The 21,709-nt window shown below is 38.7% G+C and overlaps 2 protein-coding genes across 3 annotated transcripts; both read right to left on the reverse strand.

Moving 5' to 3' along the window:
- Positions 1 to 362: 362 nt before the first annotated feature.
- On the reverse strand, positions 363 to 9,913 carry LOC137406001 (protocadherin-7-like). Of its 2 annotated transcripts, XM_068092500.1 has the most exons (15): positions 9,830 to 9,913; positions 7,674 to 7,781; positions 7,242 to 7,385; positions 6,702 to 6,878; positions 6,152 to 6,325; positions 6,028 to 6,051; positions 5,485 to 5,552; positions 5,116 to 5,209; positions 4,897 to 5,022; positions 4,130 to 4,197; positions 2,835 to 2,989; positions 2,587 to 2,722; positions 2,229 to 2,426; positions 1,132 to 1,855; positions 363 to 714 (listed from the first exon to the last, which is right to left on the reverse strand). In XM_068092500.1, the coding sequence occupies exons 2-15, from the start codon at positions 7,722 to 7,724 to the stop codon at positions 586 to 588; spliced, it is 2,268 nt and encodes a 755-aa protein (XP_067948601.1). In that variant the 5' UTR covers positions 7,725 to 7,781; positions 9,830 to 9,913; the 3' UTR covers positions 363 to 585. The 2 variants fall into 2 exon arrangements, with proteins under 2 accessions (XP_067948601.1, XP_067948602.1); XM_068092501.1 differs by lacking the exon at positions 6,028 to 6,051.
- LOC137407290 (protocadherin gamma-A11-like) lies at positions 8,343 to 12,895 on the reverse strand. Its single transcript, XM_068093895.1, has 6 exons — positions 12,768 to 12,895; positions 12,107 to 12,190; positions 11,407 to 11,606; positions 11,124 to 11,207; positions 9,830 to 9,928; positions 8,343 to 8,414 (listed from the first exon to the last, which is right to left on the reverse strand). The coding sequence occupies exons 1-6, from the start codon at positions 12,814 to 12,816 to the stop codon at positions 8,343 to 8,345; spliced, it is 588 nt and encodes a 195-aa protein (XP_067949996.1). The 5' UTR covers positions 12,817 to 12,895.
- Between the last annotated feature and the right edge of the window lie 8,814 nt (positions 12,896 to 21,709).

Consider the following 21,709-nt stretch of genomic DNA (forward strand, 5'->3'; position numbering starts at 1 on the left):
AAGGTTAAAAAATTGCTAAAGATGTTGACACAACAGTCGTAGCTGCCATTCACATGTATTACCTATCTATATCAGAGCTTACAGAGTCGGACATGCCTATGAGAACGGGTGACATTATCAAATTGGTAACAGACAGGACATTGAAGATATTAAGGTGTTCTTCAGTACAAGAATAATAATAAACAGAAAATTTAAGTTTATCACATTCTCCAGCTTGTAATCGCTCGTCGTCAGAGAAAAAGAGAGACTGATGTGTACAAGTTCAGAGGTGAATACCGCTGCAGCATATTGTCACTAGAGGCAGTCTGATGCCTGGAGAGTGTGAAGAGAAATAAAACATATGATCAGTTGAATGCTGCACTATATTTCAGATCTCGTAAATATTTACAAATGTAATAATTTATAAAAGGAATTTCCCTATTAGATTATGTACAATATATTCAATCTGTTTGTACTCCATGGAGGACAAGAGTTACAGAGCACCTTTATGATTGGCTGCTCAGCGGCAGCGGCTGTAGGCAGCCTAGTTGAGTAGTGAGTTATTAAAATGGGTTTTAATACCAACAAGCAGAATCGAGAATGTATCTAAAAATAGATGGTCATCTGGGGTCGGCTGCTATGCTGGTCTATGGTGGAGGTACATTCAGACTCTGTGCTGACCTCACTGCACGGTGTGTCACTCCGATGAATACCTGCGGTAGTCAAACCCGGCGTCTACAACAATCAACAGCATTGCATAACCTTGGGCTAAGTCAAGGGTGTTAGTTGATGCTCGTCAAAAGCTGAAATGGTTCTTCCTTTAGCGACCAATACTGATTCCTTTAGTGATCAATACTGGTTCCTTTAGTGATCAATACTGATTCCTTTAGTGATCAATACTGATTCCTTTAGTGATCAATATTGATTTCTTTAGTGATCAATACTGATTCCTTTAGTAATCAATACTGATTCCATTAGTGATCAATACTGATTCCTTTAGTGACCAATACTGATTCCTTTAGTGATCAATATTGGTTCCTTTAGTGATCAATAATATCAGAGAGAAATGCTGGAGGAGGATCAGGTGGTGAGGCCAAAAAAGCATTTGGAGCACTAATTCGCAAGCTAGATTGAAATGCTAAAATAGCCTACCTTTTCCAAGTAAAGAGAGCTGATGACGGGCTTACTGCTGTACGTCTCATTATCTGAGTAACTGCTGTTTCTTTGGAGCCCAGGCCTGGAGCCTCGCATCTGAGTTGGCAAGTCTTCGCAGTAGTTTATCATACTGGCACTGGTGATTTCTGGTGTGGGTGTGTTGCTTTCATAGTCTGAGGTTCTAGAAATTTCACTTCGTGTACGTCTATTATTTGCAGACCTAAACCCCTCAGGAACCTCGGCTATCAGTTCCGAGCTGTTCGCTTCACCGGCGCTTAAGGCTGCCATTGTTCTTATACCCGACGGTTCTGTTGCGCGAACATTGCAGACGTCAGGCCGTGATGGGTCTACTTTTATAGGCTTCATATGGCTGTGCAAACTTGTGCTTTTTTCCTGGAATGTGGCCATTGAGATCTCTTCATCCTGGCTGTGGTTACCATCGTCGATACTTGCTGATTGCGAATGAAGGAATGATTGGAACGAAAGGCGGTTTATATAAGGAGACTGGTTACCCTGTAAGGTATATCTCCCTGCGGAATCATCTCTACATTTTAGTGGCAGTGCGACTGGCGCTTGTATTGGAGGAATGTTGCTGTTGTTGTCTGAAGAGACATCCGTGCGGTCCACCTCGCTGTCATAGGCGGCTGAAAGGTTATTAGGTACGGAGGAAGGCTGGCAGAAGGACGGATCACCGAGTATGACATCCTCTTCAGTGACTCTCCTAAAATACACAGATAATTCAGTGTTGCTGGGAGGCTGACCTCTCTCCCAGGCTGCCTTGCCAGGTAAACAGGTTATTAAAATGGAATCAGCAAACCAACTAGCTTGGTTGAGCAACAGAAGTTAATCACGCTGTTGCCACTAGGTTGCTGGCTTGTGTAATCTTCACAACTAAACTTATCTCATACCGCGGCTTGCTGCCGACTCAGAGATCAAAGGTCGTTCCATGTCTACGCCTTATCTGAAGTTGGGATGACGAAAGGAATTTTTTACATGAAGGTGAGGACAAGAAAATATATCCTTGTTTGTACACATTCCCTTTTTATGACACACACACACATACGTTTCAAGCTGTTGAGCAAACATCAACCAACCTGCTAGGCAGTGTTTCGTCATCAAGCCTATTTTGAGAAGTTTGTTCGTCAGCAATTACTACTGCTGCCGGAGTTTCATAGGTAAACTCCGAATCAATCGAGGAGTCGAGAGTGTCTGTAGGTTTTAACGAACACTTCTTGTCAAAGCTCGAGGCCTCCGTATCTTTTTTCAAATGCTTTCTTTTATTCTTTATCTTCCTGCCAGAGAATAATCGGATAGGTAAATATTTATGAAGCCTACTTCTTTCTTTCCACCAACAGCTCAACATGTTCTACTTTAAGTTGACTCAGCTCTTGCTGGCAGATTCCAGTTTGAAGCTACATTATTTTTCTCATGTGCATAGATTTAAACTCCTACCTCCTGACAAAGCGGGTGACTAGCAGAGCCACAACAATGAGAAGGGCACCCGCTATGCCTGCCACAAAGTAGACTGCTAATCGTTCCTTGCCCTTGTCTTCTAAAGCTCCAGTTCCATCACTGGTTGCCTTGAGATCTGCAAAGACATACATTCAAAATTGAAGGTGAGTTGCATTTGTATGAGCGCCTCGTCGCGAGCAATAACTTTAGCAGCTAATGTAGGCATTATGATTCTATTAAAGCTGTACCTGAAAAGTGCAGGATGATTTGCACGCCTACAGTTGTGCTCCTGGGGGAGAGGCCGCTGTCCGTAGCGCGCACATTCACTTGGTACTCAGACCATGCATACTGGCTTTTATTTGCGCTAAGAGTTATCTCTCCTCGCTCATTTATGTTGAAAAGTCTACAAGGAAGAAAGGAGCTGCTGAGAAAATCAGAATTACGAAAGTTAGTTTGCCACCTGATGGGGCACCTGATGGGGCACCTGCTGGGACACCTGCTCAAGCTGTTAGGTTAGACAGCAAAGCAGGGGAAAAGTATAAAAGAAGCTCTCAGGTAGAACTGAGCAATAAATCTCATGGGAATGTTTAGAAATTTGATAAAAACAGCTAAATTATGTTTAAGTACAATCAATAGGCCAATCAATTCTGTAATCAATAACTCATGTAAAATGTTTTGGTAGATGATGTTAAATTTGAGCGCATACAAAGTAAATTTTAACATATAAAGTCCAAAACATCAGCTCTGTAAGTAAAATTAAACTCTTTTTAAAGAAAGCTGAAAATTATTAAGAAAAGAATTGGTGGTTTAAACTAATCAAGTACAAAATACAGTAGCCTAAATTGAACAGCATATTTTTTCCACTCACCATGCCAATGACCCTGCAATGACCCTACGCACTGCCGAGCTGCATTTTCATTCACATGTCTCTAAGTTATGTAGAGCAATAATAAATACCTCTTTTTAGAGATTATTACTTTATGAATTTAGCTTTTATTTAAATTCAAGTTTTGGCGTTTAATTCTTACCTAATTTCATATAATGTATTTATTATAATGCTATGTGTAATTACATGAAGTCGTATCATTACATCTTGAGTTCGGAAGTATTTGCAAAAAATACACTCATATATATATATATATATATACAAATATATACAAATAGATACATGTTCTTATACATTCTTATAAGAATATATAAGAATATGTATCTATTTGTGTAATATATATAATATACATAATATATATAAATATACTATATATATAAATAATATATATGTATTTTCCTATGAAAATATACAATATATTCTTATAAGAAGATTTGATCCGACATCCGATAGTTTTGAAATACCAAACAAATATTGGTATAAATTAACTTTGTATTTTGAGGTTTGACTAAAACTTTTATTATGCACATATTTGTTTTATAACCTGAGTTTATGCAAAAACAGAAAAGATGATACTGAACTAAATATCAAAACCTCAGCGGTCATGTTGGGGCTATGAAGGGCTCATTTGCAATACTGTGACAATGCGGAACTCACTTGTTATGCGGCTTCAATATACTGTAGGTAATTGAACTTAAGTTTCCTTCTTCATCTCTATCTGTTGCCTACAAGACAGCCAGTTTAATGTACATGCAAACAAATTGTTTTTTGTAACTTAAGAGTTATCTTTTCTTGACGTTTATTATATCTAAGAGAAAGCAACTCCCAATTTAATATACACTTTTGTGACATTTTTACTGTGTGTTGAAGAATTGCCGAGTGATGTTGCCTAGCAATGCAAGAGGAGCTAATAAATATAACAAAATACAAAAATCGCTGCAGTTAACTAATAAAGTGCAATTTCTTTACTTCAGAGGTGCTTATAACCAACACTAACATGTTATCTGCCATTATTTCATTACAGGGCTTGCGCAATAATATTTTTTTCAAGATTTATAATCATGAGGTCAGTAAAACCATATCAAAGCTAATCATAACAATAAAAAATCGTGAAGTCAACTGAAAAAAAGCAATTTATCAGTTTAACTGCTTAATATAAAGATGCCCTTGACCTTTGCTCGCAATGCTCTGACCTAGTTGACTGTTGAAAATAAAACAAGAAGGTTAAGAGAGTAAATAAAGATAATTAATTAGGTCATAATTATGAATTAATTTTAGCTATTTCCATATCTGTTTCATTTCTTTCCTCCTGATTTATTGCAAAGTTAATCATTTCCAGATTATGCAAATTTTGGACATAATTTAGATTCAGATTGGTTTGGGATTGGCCGCTACTAGCTCATATATTTTATAGGAGCTCTTACCTTGACTTTTCCAACAAATGCATTTGTTTCCCAGTCTATTTCAAAACTGTACGGCTTGGAGCTGTCGAACTCTGGGTTGTGGTCATTGTCATTGAGGACACGAATATATACATCAGCCGTACTCATCTGTTAAGTAAATTATATAATTTAAATATATATTACTTTTAGCCGAAATATGCAAAAAATTTTGAATTCAAATAATATATCTGTTAAGCTTACATATTCTCCATCTGAGACTTGAATAATGATCGAGTATGACTTTATTTGTTCATAATCCAAGGTGGCCACAACTCTCAATTCGGCGGTATTCCACCTAAAATAGAGCATGTGTCTTATATAAAAATGTATGTGACTGCAAGAGAAAGATGAAAGGTTTTTTCTGGCAGCTCATGGCTGATCCATAAACTAAATTTAATGTATTTAAATGGAGTTACATCGGTGAAAATGGCTCATCTTAGCGGTTAATATCCTTCAGATTCCATCAGCGCATATTTGAGCTAAGTAATGTTGTAATTGAGGAGACGATCAAATAAAAACCCTCTTTATGTGTTTAGCCACAAAGGCTAACCTGGGCATAGCTATACTTACTCAGTGACTACTAGTTCAAATGGGAAGTCATCTGCACTCTTTATGATATCAAACTGTAGTTGGGTCGTCTACAACATTAAAACAAGAGATGATATAGCCTGTCGACCCCAATATAGAGAAAACTCCTCAAACCAGGTCTGCGGTTGAGAGGGTATTATTAGATTGTATTAGAGTATTTTATGGATTTAAGCGAGTGATCTCTCAGTGTTTGCTCACAGACTACAGCAAGGAACTGTGCACACTTTCCTCTCAATTACAACGGTAAGTTTGATTGAGTTTCACTAATCCATAAGTAGTATGTTTAACTTGGGTAAATGAAACCTTTCTCGTAAAATTACGCATGAAATGTTGATCGTCTGGCAGATACCAACAACCGCAAAAGTATCATGACTGAACAACGCAACTAACTACTACGAATTGCATTAATGTTAACCACAGCACACACTCAAACTATTAGAATTCTAGCTGAAGAGATGAAAAGAAATGCAACTCCTAGTTTCTGACAGAAGAGTTAGTATGGGACGTTAGTGTGACAACATTTACCTGAGTTTCATAAAAGTCACCATTCTAAATAAAGTGGAGATGAAACGTTAGCAAAATGCATCCTCAGATCAAATAGGTCTTTTGTAGCAAAGCAGTTCTTGTCCACCAATTTAACTGAACTTACCGTATCTCTGTCAGACACGTGGAAAGTTACTCCTGTAGTGCCTATCGGACTACCTTCTGATAAAGTCACATCATATGAGCTCTCGGCAAACTGTGGGGCATTTCCATAGGTGGCCAGAACTTTTATAACAAGGCTCGTTGAAGTACGCTTAGTTACATCATCTGCCTGCCAAGCCTACAAGACCGCGTCAGACAGCCGTGTTGTCTGACTTGTCAACTGAACTTGTCTAACGCCGCTTGAAAACTTAGACTTCAATAAAATGTATCTGAAAGCCGCAATGTTGACAATCTCAGCGACTGTGTGTGCTGTCCACTCACCAGCCTCTCGTGTCACATTTACATATTCATGTGAGCTAGTGCTCCTTGCATGGACAACGCTAATAGGAATTGCATCAATTTATATGAGAACTTTGAGCTCAATGTTTCCATAAGTGTTGCTAATAAACCTTCAATTGATTTTAGAGTAGAAAATTCCAAAAGTATTAAACTTAGCAGAATTGAGGAAAGGTAAGGGAGGAATTAGAGTAATAAGTACAAAAGACGGACCCTACCTTCGCTTCAAGCAAGTACTGAATCCCTCGGTTCATTCCTGTTGTATCGGATACGGTAACCATGCCAGTGTCAGGGTTGACAGAGAAGTACTCACTTCCAGGACCTTCGATAGAATAGTTGATGACAGCTCCGAGAGTGTCCTGGTCCTTGGCGACCAGCTGTACGATGACGGTGCCCTATCAACATATCGACAACATCTCGTTAGTCAAAATCTCTAACATATCTTCTCTTTCTTTTCTTTAGTAACTTCTTCTAATAACCCTTCGCCTTACGGTTTTGCCTGATTTGATATCTCCCCATGATTATTTATAAGCTGACTTAACTTTTTCTCTGTCAGCAGTATTGATCCAATAACAATGGTTTCAATAAAAAGCAGAAAACTGGAAGGAAGACAATTAGCAAAACCAGTGATCGCTTGGCTACGCATTTCATATGCATACCAGAGATTGATAAAATCAATAGCCATTAATACACCAAAAGGCTTTTTTACATGTATATATCAGCTGACAAAATGAGCCCTCGACTCAGCCTCCTCTCACCTCCACAGAGTCCTCGAATATCGAGACCTTGTACGGAGATCTTTCAAACTCTGGACTCAGGTCATCAGCATCTTCCACGAATATGATCACATCAGCCGATGCGTTCCTTTGACCAGTCACACAGCTCTGTCTACGCTGACAGTCCTAAAATACAGCGGTACACAGCTATTTATTCGCTGCCTGTAAGCGCAATATGAATGAGTTATCTAATGCATGTCTATTATTAATGATGCCAGTCCACTTGAAACACGCATGTTAATCTTTGTCGTCTCCTATCACAGATTATCATAATAATCCTTATAATAATCCTCATGGCTCAGCAATCAAATTACAAACGCGATTGCTAGACTCTGATTCCTAAGAGCAAGTTGGCACAATTAGCCCGCTTTTCTTAAAAACCATCCACTATCGAGGGGACTACACTCTACCTACCTTAGCAATTACTGTCAGATTATAGATTCGCAGGCTTTCGTAGTCTAACATACTTTGAAGACAAATTGCCACTTTTCCACCAGCGATATCCTTCAGCGAGAAGTATTCCTAAAAGAGACGAGATAAGCAATAAAAAGGAGTAATGTTCAACTTTTCGCTTTCTGGCGTTGGGCCAACGTTTTCCAACTAAGATATGTTGAGGATTGTGACATTTAAATTTTCTGTCATGGCTACTGCAGCGTCACAACACCAGCTAACCACATGGTATTGTGACACCAGCTAACCATATGGTATTGTGACACCAGCTAACCACATGGTGTTGTGAGTCCAATTAATCTCATAGCATCACAACACCAGCTAACCACATGGTATTGTGACACCAGATAACCACATGGTGTTGTGAGTCCAATTAATCTCATAGCATCACAACACCAGCTAACCACATGGTATTGTGACACCAGCTAATCACATGTTATTGTGACTCCAACTGATCTCACGGCATCACAACACCAGCTAACCACATGGTATTGTGACATCAGCTAATCACATGTTATTGTGACTCCTACTGATCTCACGGCATCACAACACCAGCTAACCACATGATATTGTGACACCAGCTAACCACATGGTGTTGTGAGTCCAATTAATCTCATAGCATCACAACACCAGCTAACCACACAACTTCTTGGTGACCAGCTCACAGCCCGTATGATTGCTTTTGCTATGTTCATTCTGAAGGGCCTAGTAATCACATAAATTTTTAAAGTTTAGTTCTTCTTTGTTACGGTTTTAATATAATTTAAATTAGCGTAAATCCTGCTGTCGCTGGTTCAACACGATACATGTAACTTTGGGATAGCAACTGTTCACTCAGTTAATCAGTAATTGTTTCAGGATTAAACTAAACTTGTAGAAATTATTATTTTGTATTGCTTTGAGAGTTAGCAATTAATACTAAACTCTATCCGTAGGTTGATGATAACTACCAAGGTACCTATAAACAAGTTGTGATTGGACAGTTCAAGTCTAACATGACATCAGACTTGGTTAACACGAAGTTATCGATAGCTTCTAGTTGTTCCTGGGTAAAGTATTCACATTTATTAATAGGAATTAGCCGACACTCTTGTGGCGCCGCTATATTAACATTAGATGTCTTTTAACAGGCCATTATAAATATAATATATATAACTAGAGCGAAAATCAGGTAAAATACACCGGGTCAAGGTTATTACTGTTCATCATAATACTCCAAAAAAGAAACCATATAGCTTTTGAAACACAATCTGTAATTCATCTATTCCCAGTGTCGGCCAATTGCAGCAGAGCCTTGTAAAGTCATGGCTATGGGAAACCATCTTATTGGTTGTCTCCATGATGATAAGTACCTGCTCTATTATGGCAGCCAGAGACTTGGCATTGATGCCATGTAGTAACAGCTCACCGGGTCTGCGATTTACGCAGTGCAAACGGTTACTGTTGTCCAGATGTGCACACATTAATAATAAAAACACATTATCCAAGCAAAGGGCATAGTATGGCACGAAACCTGTCCACTTCTAGTGCTAATAATCCCTGCCTCATTAGGTTTATATTACCTACATCTGGCACAGTGCCACAGTTCAACTAACTGGCAAAAATATTCGGCAATGACGGCTGAGCTAAGAGATTAATAATAGTGAATAAAAAAATTAAAATAATTTTTTCATTTCAGTATACATGTCAGTATAAAAGTGAAATAGAGTTGTCACAGGGAGTTATACTAGCGTCTTTCTTTGTACCAGAGCTGAGTTACCAGTTCTTTGGTTGAGACTCCAAAGAGTAATATCGGGTTAAATTTAATAGAGTTATCACGGATTGGATTCAATAGAGCTATTATGGAGTTATAGTAGTTTCAACTTACAGAGTATATGAGTTACAGTATATAACTTATATAACATTATAACATATATAACAGTAACATTATAACATATATAACAGTAACAATATATAACAGTAACAATATATAACATATATAACAGTATATAACATATATAACAGTAACAATATATAACATATATAACAGTATATAACAGTAACAATATATAACATATATAACAGTATATAACATATATAACAGTAACAATATATAACAGTATATACAGTATATTACTTACAGAATATGGAGTTGCTAGGAGTTCATATTCCACATATACATTTTTGATATCTCGATCTCTGGCTTCAAGTACTGCTATTTGGGTGTCTTCAATGGCAGCCTAAAACAAGTAAATTTAAACATAAGACTCTAAGGCTTTAAGCTATTATAAGAGAAACAGTTGCTATTGGCAGCTGAAGGAGACAAGTCAAGAGTGTCGTGTGTCTAGCTAATCTATCTTTAAAACTCTCGTTCATCTCGCAAAGCTTTATACCACTCATACGAGGCTTCAGTAAGAGCCATTTGTCTTTCCATCAGGCACAGCGCACGAGCGGGCTGAACTTAGCCAAAATGAATGGAGTACTTCACACGCTTGGGCTTATTTTCTGACTGTCATACGCAGACTTATGCTAATTTCAGGCCTCTTGACAGCCCTTCACAGAACCTCTGTCTCTCTGACACAATCATCAGAACAAAACATGAATTATTTTTTACTGCGGATCTGGCCAGACATGAATTGGAATGTTTGTTCGTCGTCAGATCGATAGGGGGCACGGCGGCAGGATGAAGGGAAGAGAGGAGGCAATAGGCCACACTGATGCGCAGTATTCTCTCAACATAATAGATTCATGCTTAGGTAAACAGTAATTAACGGAAATGCCAGTTTATATATGCAAATCTATTGTCATTTTGTTGTATTGGCCGATGTTACAATAACACAAACAAAAGACGGCAGAGACAAAAACCTTTCTTATCAATAAGTTGATTGTTCTTCTCTCTAGCAAACACGCGATGTTACCCTTCTGTTCATTCATTTATTCAATCCAATCTATCCGCACTGGCGAGAGTGGCTCCAAGAGAAATGAGGGAAAGTCAGCTCTATTATCTTCCATATTTGATTTGCCATTAAAATCCCAATTTAATTAAAACAAATATCAATAGTCAGCGCCACTCTTTCACGATCTACCCGTATGAGTCATCTATTCTCACCACCTTGAATGTCAGCTATTTGTAGAGCTGCCATAAGTGGCTGACACAAATGTTCCCTTACTTTATGTAAATTAGCAGGACAAAGAGTGACAGACAGCAGCTAACAAACATGTCAGAATGCTTGGTGACAGCAGCGACATGTTCAGGAGATACTTGCACTCGATGTCAATCTTTTCTCCATAAGCATCTCTTTCTTCCCCCCTTCTTCAAGAGACAATGCCAGGGGGCACTCACACACCCCTCTACCCACTCTCTATTACTCGTAGGTACTCGGTTAGCTACACGCTAATAAAGGCTCGACATGTCTCCGAGCTACATCTGCTTACCTCTGAGATGAAGAAGGTATATTCTTCTAGAGTAAACTCAGGTGTGAAGTCATTTATATCCAGCAGTTCGAGCTCCACCTCAATCTACAACATCAGGAATCTTCTTAACTCACGCAGCTATTTGGATGGCAACAAAATATCAATTCCCTGTCTAATTATTGCTTTTTTTATATCTATCTAAGAGTAATGTTTCATTTATGATATCTAGTTAGAGAATGTGTGATCTGTAACTTTTCCAGTCGGCCTTGCGCTTTCTAATTTCATCGCATAACACTTCACTTGCCTCCAGTTGTGGTCCATTCTTAGGCTGACACATCAGGGTCATGCGCTGAACTGTGGAGAGACCTTCGTCTACATCTATTCTCGCCTTCACAACAAAAGAGTTGTTCGCGGGTAGGTAATCAAAATAAGGGTTGCTATCTATCACCACAACCCTCATGACCAGCTCTGGGTAGTCAAAGTGGAGACCTGCCACCACCGAGCCTGTGAAACACAGTATCGGGTCAGTGGACAGTATAGTAAGAGTTGAGTGTATAGCATCAGTGGAGTGTTTGGATAGAGTAAAGTGTATAGCATCAGTGGAGCGTATAACTAGAGTAGAGTGTATAGAATCAGTGAAGAGTATAGCAAGACTAGAGAGTATAGCATCAGTGAGCAGTATAGCAAAACTACAGAGTATAGCATCAGTGAGCAGTATAGCAAGACTAGAGAGTATAGCATCAGTGAGCAGTATAGCAAGAGTAAAGTGTATAACACCAGTTGAGTGTATAGCAAGACAAGAGGGTAGAGCATCAATGAGGAGTATAGCAATAACAGATTATATAGCATCAGCGGAGAGTATAGCAAGATTCAATCATATTGCAACAGTAGCAGCATAGCTGGGCTTTGTATATAGCAATAGCAGAGAGTTGAGTTATAATGCACTCGCAGGGCTTGAATGAACTCATCAGGTGTTCTCGTGAAATAATTGCCCATATACTTACCTATTTCAGTTTCTTCTTCCACAACAATTGTAGTAATAAACTCGCCATTGTCAACAGAACAAGCTTTAGTGAGAGCTAACAGCCCTGCAACAACAAATGAACTCATTAATAAAACAAATTTGACAAAAAACAAAACATTCTTTGGTAAGATATCACAGATTGAAAGACGCATTTGACACTAATTACTTGAGATTTTACAGTTGATGCTTATTCATTAAACGTGCTCACCGGTCAGCAACCGTGAATGCAGGTAAAGTCGAGGTGCGCAGGTAGTAAGCTGTTATTATAATACCCCTTTGAGTTCAGAACTAAAAGAGCAGCTCAATTAACTGTTTACTTATAAAACAAGAGATGTATTTTATACCCGGTATTATTCACTGACACACAAAACCAGGGATAGTCATGTCAGAGGAACTCTCTTCACTCAGCGCCTGAGCTAATAATTAACAATGTTGATCCAAGCTGTAGCCGCTAAACTAGCCTCAGGCTGAACCATCTTCAAGGACATCATGAAACTGATAGAGCTCCCCAGAAGGTTCCAATGCCAATACGCTTTCAGAACAGCCCCTAAGCCCCCACCAAACTAGGTAATAATCAACCTAGCCTATTATCCACCACTACAGATTTGTACAATACTAAGTCAACCCTTTTCCACACTTACCACAAAATCCGGCTGCAACTATCCACATAGTCAATGTGTTCATTTCCATTAGAGTGTTGTCTTTTTGTAACTCTTCTCTAATGGTGGACAGTTCCTTTAGTTGCTCAGAGAGTTCATTCTGCAGAAGATAGCTGGAAGAGTGAGCAGACGCAACGCCACTTAAAGAGCCCAATAGTGTGTGTGATATTTGCTAACAGTATGTATCTGAGTTGAGCAAATAGTTTCCCAACCAAAATATTGGTAACGCTCCAGCGGACATGGTTTACTCGCATCTGAGAGGCTGAACAAGCAAATAGGAGCTTAGCTTTTGCTTGGACACATGATCTTACAGCAGTGTCAAGCTGACAGATGGTACAGAGCTGCCAAACTGACAGATGGTAAAGGTGACCAAGATCTTGCATGCAATACATCAATGAAATGAAATTTGGGGCGCAAAATAGTCAGAACCGTGTATAGTCTGTGATTGTATATACTGTGGCATGTTGAGCAAGTGCTTCTTCAAATGCTGCTGTAGTGCCTCAAGCTCAGCTCTGTGTAGGGAGTTGACACTTTCAATTTCAAATGAGTTTAACAAATGTCACATATTGTGTTTTCAATAGGCTATTATAAGTATACACTTTAGAGCGGATCATATCCTACTGCGTGTCATCATCATTATCATCATCATTAGTTTACGAACATTCTTCGGACTTTCACTTGGACTACTAACTGTAACTATTAACTGTAACTATTAACCGTAACTATTAACCGTAACTATTAATTGTTAACTGTAACTATTAACCATAACTATTAATTGTTAACTGTAGCTATTAACTGTAACTATTAACTGTAACTATTAACCATAACTATTAATTGTTAACTGTAACTGTTAACCGTAACTATTAATTGTTAACTGTAACTATTAACTGTAACTATTAACTGTAACAATTAACTGTAACTATTAACCGTAACTATTAACTGTAACTATTAACCGTAACTGTTAACCGTAACTATTAACCGTAACTATTAATCGTAACAATTTACTCTAAAATAGACTGAGAACAAAATTTTATACAGTAATTTGTAACCGCCGTATAAAGTAGGTATATATGTATAGATGGTCATATCATGTTGCATAACATTACAATCGTCAGGTTATGGGACTTCTGATAATCACAAACAAATGCTTGCCTCAGATACTGTTCATTTTAGGAGGCATATCTAGTGTATATAAACTATCAGTACAAAAAGTGTTAAACCATTCTAATATGAACTGCATGCCATTGAGTTGTCTTAAAGCATGCGTGGCTGTACTCGACCAGGGCTTCCCTAGCTTCTACATAATTAATGACATGAAACATGTAAATATTCGTTAACCAGCCCAACCCACTGAACTCTCGCCATGCTATGTGCACTGGCCACACGCATGATTGATGTTTTCTCTACGATGGTCCAAGATTAGCGACAAGCCATTATCACCTATTTATAGACTTTATATTTTAGAATTAGGCAACAATACCATATAAAGCTGCCAAGTGCTGACGTTGCGTACTGCGCTGTTGCTGACACTTATAGCATCTTTCTATAGCGTTTTTATAAAAATTCTTTGCTAAATGAATTACACATAAGGTGTTACATCGTGTTAGGTTACTTGCAGTACTCACCAGAGAGTCACAATTGCATGTTATAAGCTTCTCAGAGAGCTAGAATAAAATTTGGTAGTGAGTCGAGAGCGAGAGTAATCCGTGTGCGGAGGTGAAATAATAATATTTCCGATAAGGTTAGACTGAAGTCGGTCATTATTGTCAATCCTTTTGTTTGTCCGTCGCCTCTTGTTGCTACAGACCTGCCAACATACACGCTCACGCCTTTTGTTTTTACAGACTTTCCAACACACATGTTCATGCCTTTTGTTGCCACAGGTTTGTCAAAAACACGCAGTGGTGCTTCCTACAGGAATATTTGTATGAAACAGCTGTAGGAATTACATAATTATATAGGAGTAGCTAGCCAGAAGCCATGCTCTAGTAAATGTGGTATGCAAAATCTAGCTAAAAGAAGAATGGAAATAGCGAGAGACTGGTATGTCTTATGCAGGTGTATCGGAACAACGTAATAAATAATCAATTTCATGGAAACTCTGTTAGTCAGGATGAGAAAAGGATCAATATAAAATACTTAAGATCAATTTCTAACAAGGAGGTAAAAAGAACAGCATTCCACTGAAATCAATGCAGCCATTCATTATCTGGACTCTTTTTTCCCTTTCGACCACCTTCTCTCCTCCTTCACACCTTATATTTCCTCCTCCATCAATTAATTCCTACCACTATTCATCTCTCCATCTCAGCTTGTCATCTTGTTGATCGTGTCGCGTGATGCAGTCCTGGTCCCCTTTGTAGTATTTCACACAACAGTCTGATTAAGCCTTTATCGCTGTTACAGTATTCTATGCAAATAGAAGCTTGTTGACTCGAATGCACAATTTCCTTTTGTGTCCCTATGCAAATCCAGCTCAAGGGTTTATCTCATTTCACACTTTATGTTGATGTTCTAAATAACAGCCAGCAGATTGATAAGACATCAATCACGCAACTGCTACACCCTTTGCCATGCCTACCCGTAGGGCGCTTCTTTACCGCTCCTTCTCTTTGATAAGGTCTGTCTCATAGGCGTATATCCCGCTATGACCTCTATCGCTTTCTCATTATTTCTGCAAAATGTAATATTCATTCTAATAAAAGATCAAAAAATCTATGTGTTTAAAATAATTTCTCTTAGCCCATTTGGCTATACGACAGCAACCCGTAGCATATACAGCAACCCGTAGCACATATAGCAACCCGTAGGACATACAGCAACCCGTAGCATATACAGCAACCCGTAGCACATATAGCAACCCGTAGCACATACAGCAACCCATAGCATATACAGCAACCCGTAGCACATACAGCAACCCGTAGCATATACAGCAACCCGTAGCATATACAGCAACCCGTAGCATATACAGCAACCCATAGCATATGCAGCAACCCATAACATATGCAGCAACCCATAGCATATACAGCAACCCATAACATATACAGCAACCCGTAGCATATACAGCAACCCGTAGCATATACAGCAACCCGTAGCACATACAGCAACCCGTAGCATATACAGCAACCCATAGCATATGCAGCAACCCATAACATATGCAGCAACCCATAGCATATACAGCAACCCATAACATATACAGCAACCCGTAGCATATACAGCAACCCGTAGCATATACAGCAACCCGTAGCACATACAGCAACCCGTAGCATATACAGCAAACCGTAACACATACAGCAACCCGTAGCATATACAGCAACCTGTAGCATATACAGCAACCCATAGCATATACAGCAAACCGTAGCACATACAGCAACCCGTAGCATATACAGCAAACCGTAACACATACAGCAACCCGTAGCATATACAGCAACCTGTAGCATATACAGCAACCCATAGCATATACAGCAACCCGTAGCACATACAGCAAATCGTAGCATATACAGCAACCCGTAGCACATACAGCAACCGTAGCATATACAGCAACCCGTAGCATATACAGCAACCCATAGCATATACAGCAACCCGTAGCATATACAGCAACCCGTAGCATATACAGCAACCCGTAGCATATACAGCAACCCGTAGCATATACAGCAACCCATAGCATATACAGCAACCCGTAGCATATACAGCAACCCGTAGCATATACAGCAAACCGTAGCATATACAGCAACCCGTACCACATACAGCAACCCATAGCACAAACAGCAACCCGTAGCATATACAGCAACCCGTAGCATATACAGCAACCCGTAGCATATACAGCAACCCGTAGCATATACAGCAACCCGTAGCATATACAGCAACCCGTAGCATATACAGCAACCCGTAGCATATACAGCAACCCGTAGCATATACAGCAACCCGCAGCATATACAGCAACCCGTAGCATATACAGCAACCCGTAGCATATACAGCAACCCGTAGCATATACAGCAACCCGTAGCATATACAGCAACCCGTAGCATATACAGCAACCCATAGCATATGCAGCAACCCATAACATATGCAGCAACCCATAGCATATACAGCAACCCATAACATATACAGCAACCCGTAGCATATACAGCAACCCGTAGCATATACAGCAACCCGTAGCACATACAGCAACCCGTAGCATATACAGCAAACCGTAACACATACAGCAACCCGTAGCATATACAGCAACCTGTAGCATATACAGCAACCCGTAGCACATACAGCAAATCGTAGCATATACAGCAACCCGTAGCACATACAGCAACCCATAGCATATACAGCAACCCGTAGCATATACAGCAACCCATAGCATATACAGCAACCCGTAGCATATACAGCAACCCGTAGCATATACAGCAACCCATAGCATATACAGCAACCCATAACATATACAGCAACCCATAGCACATACAGCAACCCATAACACATACAGCAACCCGTAGCACATACAGCAAACCGTAGCACATACAGCAACCCGTAGCATATACAGCAACCCGTAGCACATACAGCAACCCGTAGCACATACAGCAACCCGTAGCATATACAGCAACCCGTAGCACATACAGCAAACCGTAGCATATACAGCAACCCGTAGCACATACAGCAACCCGTAGCACATACAGCAACTCGTAGCATATACAGCAACCCGTAGCATATACAGCAACCCATAGCATATACAGCAACCCGTAGCATATACAGCACAAGTTTATATAGCTACAAATTATATACTCTGCTGTATAGCAGCATGGCTGTATGATTATTGGCTATAACTATCTCGTGCCTTTTTTACATATTCTCACCTTTACAAATATTTATTTGACAAATTAAGATATTTTGAATTTTTCAAAACATTTATTATTAGAGAGTGTCAACCGCTGTTAAAAGTATCCTGTTAAATTGCCTGAAGACGTTCAAGAAGATTGATAAGAAATGTGACGGATTAAGGAAACCAACTCATATTATCAAGATTAGGCTTATCATAAAGGTAGAGAAGAGAAAGTTGATAGTGAAAGTCGTAAACGAGTCGAGGTAATCCATCCAGGCTTCACCCTAACTGCGCCCTAACTGTACAGTTTATACGGAGGCTTAGCCGAACGTATGCCTACCGTTTTGCTAAGTTTCTGTACAAACTGAGACCAACACCACCAGAGAGGGGGGTGGGTAGGTAGCCCGTCTCATGGTTGAGTTTATCTCAAATATTTGAACCCAGGTGTTGCCCAGCCTCAACCCCAGCGTATAGCTACGTATTTGTTACGATAGGGATCAGAGTAATCCCATTAGTTATGCTTCTATAATCTGTGTTTATCTTCTGCCTTGGCAGTCGCTCAACCTGCACACAAGATCAGATACATGCAACTGCTAGCCAAGAACAGATGTTACCATTTCCTCTTAAAAATCATATTGAAGTTTAATGACTGCTTGAAGGCAAAGTAATTCAGATTAAGAGCTGCGGGTGACAAACTACGGGTAAAAGACTAGAGGTTAAAGACTAGAGGTTCAAAACAGGAGGTAATAACTCCTAGGTAGCGAAAAGCATCTGATAGATAACCAACAACTGAAATTCCCCAAAGGGCAAAATATTTGCCCGAGTTCTGAGCTGAATGGTGAGAGCTGATTAAGTAACCTCATGACAGCGCTTAAAGTAGTTCACTCGAGTACAGTAGGTAGGGTGCTGCCCGGGACCTCTCAAACATGGCTGCTAGTGAGCCTTAGCTCTCTTGAATCTTCATCACTTAAGAACTTCTCTAATTAAATTTGTGAAGTTTTTCACTTATTGTTGGGAAAATGTAAGAGTGGAGGAATCATGAATGACGAAGACAATACTGAATAGAACATCTCTGGTCATTCTATAGATACAGGCATTAGGAGAGTGCCCTGAGATATGTTGCCACCGTGACTATGGCAGTTCATCCCATACGTAAGTGGATACAGGCAAACTCGGATAACTCGCCCTCGGATAGCTGGAACACATGGTTAACTTGAACGGATTTGTTTGGTCCGTTCCCACGCAATGATAAATTGCTATAGATAACTCGACCTCAACATCATCAGCTCGAACAGATTTTTGTCCAACGGCTACCGAGATGGCTATTATCACTTTAGAATATCACTTTATTCCAAGCCATAGAGATAAACATCAACTTTTAGTAGTTCTCAGGCGTCGTTATTACCATCATCGGCAAAATATTTTTGGTAACGACTTTTCTAAAGGCTTGTAAAAAATCAAATTTTACCAAACATCTACTTTGCGATGGCCCTTTGAAAGCAAGGAAAAGCAAGGTAACCTCGGATAAACTTAAAGCAAAATTGTTAAAATTGATCTTGGTTAAAATGCTCAGGAGAAAAACATGTCTTTTTTCTTAGCGTTTTAACTGTGATCAAGTTTTGTCAATTTTAACCTGAGAACAACAAACAAATCTCAAGTGATAGAAAAATATCTATCCTTTCTGATAAAAATTTTTAAAATATTACATGAGAGGCCTTTTAACTTGCAGCAAGCAATTTATGCTTTTGATTTATATATAGTTTGTATAGGTACATGTATCTACTTATAAATACTTGCATTTGTGACAGTGCTCTGATAACTTGAATGCTCTGATAACTCAAACACTTTTGCTCGGTCCCGTGAAGTTCGAGTTAGCCGAGTTTCACTGTATATACATATCCACTTACTTATATATATTATATATAATATATTATGTATCTATATATCAGTTCTTCAAACTCCTCATCACAAACATTCAAGAGAGGAAGTAGTACAACCATCATGTCCGTTAGATTTTGGTATGTTATCTTTAGTATGTTTATATTGTAATGCTTTCTCTTGTATGTTATACTGACATGTTCCCTTTAGTATGTTATATTGGCATGTTCCGTCTGGTGAGCTATATTGACATGTTCCATCTGGTGAGCTCTACTGATGTGTTCTATCTGGTGAGCTGTATTGGCATGTTCTATCTGGTGAGCTATATTAACATGTTCTATCTGGTGAGCTATATTGGCATGTTCTATTTGGTAAGCTATATTGGCATGTTCTATTTGGTGAGCTGTATTGGCATGTTCTATTCAGTGAGCTGTATTGGCATGTTCTATCTGGTGAGCTATATTAACATGTTCTATCTGGTGAGCTATATTGGCATGTTCTATTTGGTAAGCTATATTGGCATGTTCTATTTGGTGAGCTATATTGGCATGTTTTATTTGGTGAGCTTATTGGCATGTTCTATTCGGTGAGGTGTATTGGCATGTTCTATTTGGGGAGCTATATTGGCATGTTCTATTTAGGGAGCTATATTGACATGTTCTATTTGGGAAGCTATATCATTATGCATGAACTAATAATGCCAAGCCAGTACATTAGAGCTAGTTTGGCTATCAGTAAGGTCCATGGACACTTAAGTACAGCAACTCCCAAAGGGCTGCCAAGGTAGGACAACCACAAACCATGGTCTGACTTGCAAACAGTAGTTTAAACTAATTGGTTGTGGTGATGTAACGCTGACATTTGGTACCGAGATTGCAGCTGGACTCACCGCTGCTTAAGCTCATTGCTGGTATATTCCAGAAATTCTTCACAAGAAATGATAAATCTCGTCAACTGTTCTCACTATCCTACCGTGCTCTTTTACCAATCTAAATAGAATGACACACATAGTTTTTTATTAATGGACAAATGAGATAATTGCCTGTCGGGCCATATCTGAAGGAATGTTCTAGCACTGTCTTCATCAGTGCAGTTTTCAGTAGTGAACTTTTAACTCGTTCATTAAAGTGCCTCAAAAATTTAAATGTGTTTTTGAGAGGCATTCCTCAAATCTTCAGCCGCCACCTTGGATGACAAGAAGAGTAAGGAGGTGCCCTACAGGCAGCTCAGGAGCCATACCAGAGATATTTGGCAAAGAAGCTGATAGACATGAGTAAGAACTTGATGATAAGGTATGCTATAGTCAAGTGGAACCCGGTCTAAACTGTCAGAGAGTAAAACATAACCATAGAGTGATCTCTACTAAGCCATGGGCTGTATATGTTGAGAGATAACCAGAGGTACAGTTCTGGAGGCCAGCAAAGCCGGCTTATAAATAGATTGATAAGAAGAGTAATGAAGCGTAAATAATGTGAAAATCTAATCTATAATTTGGAGGAGCTGAGAGGATATTGAGAGGATTAGCGGAGTCACAGGTGTCATAATTAAAGGTACTATCGTGTTCATCTATCTAAGAGTTCACTGGAATGTAAATAAACCTTACAGGAAATGAGTTGACCGTATGTACTGACTCCTATGAATGTTTCTCCTAATATATGAGACAAAAATGTGATAAAACTTTATTTTAACTTATTATCATGTTAAACTCAAAATAATGTTTGTAGCAGAGATAATACATGGAATATATGTGCAGATTGATTGCTATTTTGACATATAAACTAACATATACACTCATATATAAACTAACATATACACTCATATATAAACTAATATATATACACTCATATATAAACTAACATATACACTAACATATACACTAACATATAAACTAACATATACACTAACGTATACACTAACATATAAACTAACATGTAAACTAACATATACACTAACATATAAACTAACATATAAACTAACATATACACTAACATATAAACTAACATATAAACTAACATATACACTAACATATAAACTAACATATACACTAACATATAAACTAACATATAAACTAACATATACACTAACATATAAACTAACATATACACTAACATATAAACTAACATATACACTAACATATCAACTAACATATACACTAACATACATACTCCAACCTACAGTAGGTCTCTTACCAAAGACCATGAAGGTTGAGCATTCACCTCAAGATCTTAGCTGTTTTGCAACT

This window comes from Watersipora subatra, chromosome 10 (genome assembly GCF_963576615.1).
Source record: "Watersipora subatra chromosome 10, tzWatSuba1.1, whole genome shotgun sequence".
NCBI classification, from domain to species: domain Eukaryota; kingdom Metazoa; phylum Bryozoa; class Gymnolaemata; order Cheilostomatida; family Watersiporidae; genus Watersipora; species Watersipora subatra.

Bases quoted from the DNA above. Each gene is read 5' to 3' on its own strand.
- LOC137406001 (XM_068092500.1), bottom strand. From the start codon at position 7,724: ATGTTAGACTACGAAAGCCTGCGAATCTATAATCTGACAGTAATTGCT. The intron at 7,386-7,673 runs GTAGGTAGAGTG...GCTGTATTTTAG, and splicing joins ATCTGACAGTAATTGCTAAG to GACTGTCAGCGTAGACAGAG. The intron at 2,723-2,834 runs GTACAGCTTTAA...ATGTCTTTGCAG, and splicing joins AATCATCCTGCACTTTTCAG to ATCTCAAGGCAACCAGTGAT.
- LOC137407290 (XM_068093895.1), bottom strand. From the start codon at position 12,816: ATGGAAATGAACACATTGACTATGTGGATAGTTGCAGCCGGATTTTGT. The intron at 9,929-11,123 runs GTAAGCAGATGT...TACTTGTTTTAG, and splicing joins ATACCTTCTTCATCTCAGAG to GCTGCCATTGAAGACACCCA. The intron at 8,415-9,829 runs GTAAGTAATATA...TGTGATTACTAG, and splicing joins TCCTAGCAACTCCATATTCT to GCCCTTCAGAATGAACATAG.